This window comes from Vombatus ursinus, unplaced genomic scaffold, assembly GCF_900497805.2.
Source record: "Vombatus ursinus unplaced genomic scaffold, bare-nosed wombat genome assembly UNPS02014789.1, whole genome shotgun sequence".
Taxonomy (NCBI): domain Eukaryota; kingdom Metazoa; phylum Chordata; class Mammalia; order Diprotodontia; family Vombatidae; genus Vombatus; species Vombatus ursinus.
This window is the reverse complement of record NW_020954567.1, coordinates 20,234,034-20,240,033: the sequence shown is the minus strand read 5'-3', so window position 1 is coordinate 20,240,033 and position 6,000 is coordinate 20,234,034. Positions and strand designations below refer to the sequence as shown.

Genomic DNA, 6,000 nt, shown 5'->3' with positions numbered 1-6,000 from the left:
TGTGTGTGTGTGTGTGTGTGTGTGTGTGTGTGTGTGTGTGTGTGTGTATATATATGTCTTTGATTTCTTCATCCAAAAACTGTTCATATCCTTTGATCATTTATCAATTGGGGAATGGCTTGCATTCTCATAAATTTGACTCAGTTCTCTATATATTTGAGAACTGAGGCCTTTATCAGAGACACTTGCTATAAAGATTGTTTCCCAGCTTCCTACTTTCCTTCCAGTCTTGGCTGCGTTGGTTTTGTTTATACAAAAGCTTTTCAATTTAATATGATCAAAATTATCTATTCTACATTTTGTAATGCTCTCTATCTCTTTTTTGGTTATGAATTCTTCCTCTCCCCATAGATCTGATAGGTAGACTATTCCTTGCTCTTCTAATTTGATTGCTTCATTGTCTATGGTACTTTTTAGTAGGATGTACTTTCCTTCCTTATCTCTTTAAACTAGGTACATTTTTGCCTTTACTTTGTCTAAGATCAGTCTTTCTACCCCTGCTTTTTTTTACTTTAGCTGAAGCATAACATATTCTGCTCCAGTCCTTTATCTTTACTCTTGTGTGTGTCTCTCTGCTTCATGTGTTTCTTTTAAGGAATACATTGTAGGATCCTGGTTTTTGATCTACTCTGCTATCCATTTCCATTTTATGGGAAGTTCATCCCATTCATATTCACAGTTCCAATGACTACCTGTGTTATTTTCCTCCATCCTATCCTTCCTCCTGTTTGTCCTCTTTCTCCTTTCTCCCTTTCCCACCTCACCAGTGGTTTGCTTCTGTCTACGTCTACCACTTCCCCTGATCTGCCCACCCTTATGTCAGTTACTCCCCCCACCCCGGGTGCCCTTTACTTACTCCCCTTTCCTCCTGCTTCCCTATCAAGTAAGATAGATTTCTATATTCGACTAACTGTGGATATTATTCCCTCTCTGAGCCAATACTGATGAGAGTAAGGTTTAAGCAATGCCCATCGCCCACCTTCCCATCTTCCCCTCCACTGTAACAGGTTTTTCTCACCTCTCAATATGAAATAATTTAACCCATTCTACCTCTCCCTTCCTTCTGCAGCCTTTGTACTCCTTTCTCATCCCTTAATTTTTTTAATATCATTGCCTCAACTTCATCTTATATGAGTATCCTCTATCTATGTATATTCCTTTTATCTGTATTGTTAAGGATACAATTTTTAAAAGTTACAAGTATCATCTTCCTGTGGAGGGACATAAACAGTTTAGCTCTATTGAATACCTCATATTTTCTTTTCCCTTTTTACCTTTTTATGCTTCTCTTGGGTTTTGATATTGGAGGTCAACTTTTTGGCTTAGTTCTGGTCTTATGAAGGCTTGAAATCTTTCTATTTCACTGAATGACCATTTTTCCCCTTGATATATTATGCTTAATTTTGCTGGGTAAGTGATTCTTGGTTGAAGTCCTAGCTCCTTTGCCTTCCAAAATATCATGTTCCATGATCTCTGATCCTTTAATGTTGCAGCTGCCAGGTCCTATGTGATCCTGATTGTGACTCCCCAATATCTGAACTGTTTCTTTCTGGCCACTTGTAGTATTTTTTCCTTGACCTAATAGTTCTGAAATTTGATTATAATGTTCCTTGGGGTTTTTATTTTGGGATCTCTTTCCTAAGGTGACTGACGGATTCTTTCAATGCCTCTTCTGCCCCCTGGTTCCAGGATATCAGGGCAGTTTTCCTTGATAATTTCTTGAAGGATGCTGTCAAAGTTCTCCTTTTGATTATGGCTTTCAGGTAGTCCAATGATTCTGATACTGTCTTTGCTGGATTTATTTTCTAGGTGGGTTGTTTTTACCACGAGGTATTTTACCTTTTTTTTTTTTTTTTTTTAACATTTTTTCCAAATGAAGGAATATTTAAGAGTATGGGTAAATGTGTTCATGGTTTTTTTTTTTTGTGGCACTGAATTTCATAAATCAGTTAAAGATAGTGTCATCTTGCATTCATTTAAAATTAGTGCCCTGTAACTATAACAGTATAACTCATGCTTTCTGGAGTAGTGTAAATATAGATGCCTTTATAATATTTTTATTCATATATATTTTTATTCGTATTTGTTTAGATGATATTTTCATTAATTCTTAGAGTCTTTGTATAATTAAATAAGCCATCTAAATTCCTGCTATTCTATACAATCTTGGCTATCATATTTTTTTTTTATTTGCACACAGTGTGCTTTTGCTTAACATTTATTTTTCTTCATTATTACAGTATACTTTGTGTAGTGGCACATAAAAGTACAATTTCTATTCCTTTTGTACCTGCTCAAAGACCTGGATTACATTTATAGATTTTCTTGACAGCTATGATAAGATAACATAGCATGCAAAGCAATATCTGATAGGATAGCTTTCTGATTATGATATCAGAAAACAAACAAACAAACATTGTTTGGTAGGTGTAGGATATTTTTATTGGAGTACTATTAGCTTCCTTTCTTTTATCTCTCTCATTTTTTGCTCTTTGATTACAGTTTTGGTAGAACTGAGATTTATGCCTGCATGTGCTATACAACTTCAGATAAAGAAAATACTTTCTGACAAGAAATTTTTTCATGTTTTAAACTAACCTGTATACCTTGGGTGGTTACCATTAAAAGCTAATCTGGAGGTAATAATTTTCTACACATTTTTGGATAACTGGCAACCAAAAGTAATAGATCATAAAAGTCCCTTTTAGTTTTCCTTAACGTATTCAATTTTTAAAGCAGATCCTATAATAATACAGACAGAAAAATCTTCTCCCTCAATGGTAGTTAGAAAATAGTTTATTTTGAGACATAGTTCTTCCTTGTAGATAACACTTGGGAGAAGGAAATAGCGAACCCCTCCAGTATCATTGCCAAGTATCCAATATCATTGTCTTCTCCCTTTCTTTGTCTCCCCAGTGCTTAGCATAGTGCCTGGCATATAGCAGACACATGCTTGTTGACTGACTGTCAGTTACTTAATGCTGTGGGCTTCATTTTCCTTGCAACAAAGTAAGAAAATCTTTCCAATTCTAAATGACATGATCCTTGATCAAAAATCCATCTTTCTTGAAAAAGTTTAATGTGAAATTTAAAAAGAATACCCAGATTCAAAAGTAAATTGCCTCAGGCTATAAATGTTCAATCATGATTATGCACTGACATTAGAAATCACCATCATTTTACCTCACAACTCATGTCCAAACCCTAAATAAGGTCAAATATATAAACAACTACCTAGCAAGTCAAAGTTAAACAGAAAAAGGAATGACCCATATTAAACATAATTGGAAAAATGAGAACCACTGATATCAGGATGGACATTAGACACTAATTATAAAGTATGATAAATGTGTTCTGATGTTCCTATTGTCCCATACACAAATGTATATAAATGCTGGGGGGGGGGGGGAAGGTGAGGGGGGGTGGGAAAGCAGGGCTATTCTCATCAAAATGGAGGTAAGGAGAAGAAAATGAATAAGTTTAAGGTAAAGAAGTGCAAAAATATTTAGATAAAGGAGCACAACATACTGAGAAATCCATGTTTAATTCTAAAGTAACATGACAGCATTATCTGAGGAAGAAAAATTAAGCTATCCTAATGGTCCACAAGAGCATCAATATTAGAGCCATTGACTTAGACCAAGAGAAAACTAGACCAACTGATTTAGAAAACATTATAAATATATAAAACATACATATATTACATAAATATAAAGCATATAGTATATAAATGTAAGCTTTTAAATATAAACACACAAAACATTATAAATGTAAAAAAAAAACAAAAATAGTAGTATACATCTAGGAATTTTATATTTGAGATTTTAGGCAACCAAAAAAAATCTGAAATCAACCAAATTTTCCAATTTAAAAGTTTTTTTTAAATAGGAAATTATGTTTACTGCTTATATAAATAAAGTCAAGGTCACTGGTTCCTTACCTTCCATAGAAGGCGCCTGGTCCTGGGCTGAATATAGCATATCCTTAAAAGCCTGTGTGGAAAAAAAAATGAAAATAAACCACATCAAACCTTAGATAAACTTTATAATAAAGTATTTAAACTGAGATACAATATTATTTTCTGGCTCCAGATAATAACTCTACAAAAACTCTTAACATGAAACCAGTGAGAATTCAAGTAGCCATAATATAGGTACAATGGAAAGAGGTACATTACCGGATTTGGAGTCAGAGGACCTCGGTTCAAGCCTCACCTCTCATTTATCAACTATGTAATGTTGGAAAAGTCATTTAAACTCTCTGTGTCTCAGCTTCCTATTCAGTAAAATGAGAAGATTGGACTTGATGACATCTAAGGTCCCTTCACACCTTCACTCTTCTCGACTTCACAGAATCCTCTTCTTCCGTTAAGACCCAGTTGAAGTACCATAGTCTACTTAGAGCCTTTCCTGATTTCCCCAGTTGCAGCGCCCTCTCTTTCTTGTACTGAATTATCCTGTGTTTATTCTATAGATACCCTGATGAACAAAGTGGTATGGAAGTGACCGTATATTGTTAAAGGCTACATCAGCAGAGCATAAGGTCCCTAACAAACTGGAAAGGTTTGAAGTATGAGTACAAGGTTGATATACAAGGTTGATAAACTCAAAGAAATATGTAAAACAGGTTGTCTGAAGGATATAGAAATTTTTTAGTTACAACTCCTGAAAATTACCTACTAAGTTGCAGAAGCCTGTGATCTTCATCTTCATTATACCAACAAAATCACATATCCTTTAAATATTGAAATAATGACCTTATGTGAGATAGGGCAGGCATGATGGGATGTATAAACATCTGAAAACCTCAAAATTCAGTTAATAACATTTTTGGAAAATCTGTGTTTGACAGATACATGTTCATGAATGAAATGTATCTTAACATTATAGATTTTATTTGTACATTTTATTACCATTACAAAACTTGACTCAAAAATGAAAGTTATTTTTAAATCCTCATCCTACCAAATTACACTATAGGTTTTATGATATGGATCAACCAATATACTTTATACCAGTAATTCTCGAATACTTTTGTTTGTTCACCACATAGGATAATATATTATTCCATGACCTGTCTCAAGCTTCTCCCCACTCCAACCCATCTTCCACTCAGCTGCCAAAGTCATTTCCTTAAAGGAGAGGTCTGACCATATCACCCTATTTCATTAACTCCAGTGGCTACCTATTACCTCTTAGAACAAACATAAACTTCTGCTTAGGATTTAAAGCTCTTCAAAACCTAGAACCCTCCTTTCAAGTCTTATACTTTATGACCCTTCAAATACTACAATTAGCAACACTGGCCTTCTTGCTGATGAACTCATCCAACATTCTCTTTTCCATCTCGATGCCTTTTCACTGGCTCTCTATACCTCATACCTGAAATGTTCTTGCTCGTCAACTCTGCCTCCTGGATTCATTCTCTGGCTATTTTCAAGACCTAATTCAAAATCTTTTAGCAGAAAATCTTTCCTAGTTCTGTTCCCCTACCCTCCAGACCGCAGTGCCTGACCTCATACATTAACTTCCACTGACACTGAAAGTATCATGTATGTATAGTTTGGCAAGTTATCTTCCCCTTAAGTGCCTGGAGGATAAGAACCATGTTTTTCACTTTCTTTGTATCTCCAAGACAGTGCCTAGCATAGAGCAGACACTTAATAAACACATACATATTGGCTGACTTTACAAATGTGACTACAAGTGTAACTTTCAATACAATTTGGTGCCCATTTAGCAAACCTCAGGATACAGACCCTTTAAAAACTGCTTTATCCAAACCTAGTCCATATTAAACAACTCCCTGGAATGGAGAGACAAAAAGCATGAAAGAAAATAAATACAATCATATGGCTATCACTTCCTCACCGAACCAATTCTCTTATTCTCTTCTCTAATATCATATTATTTAGATAGAATCAGTCATTCTAAAATACAAATCTCTGTAATATACTTTTAAAACAAACAGGCTATAATTTTTCTCTTTCCCAAATAAATT

General features: G+C 34.6%; 1 protein-coding gene across 1 annotated transcript in view; it reads right to left on the bottom strand.

Annotated features, from left to right (window-relative positions):
• The window catches only part of XPR1 (xenotropic and polytropic retrovirus receptor 1), a 220,640-nt gene that overhangs the window by 172,408 nt on the left and 42,232 nt on the right, over window positions 1–6,000 (bottom strand). Inside the window, exon 2 of the mRNA XM_027868455.1 lies at window positions 3,941–3,992. Within this exon, the coding sequence (XP_027724256.1) occupies window positions 3,941–3,992 (52 nt within the window). The remainder of the gene's footprint in view (window positions 1–3,940; window positions 3,993–6,000) is intronic.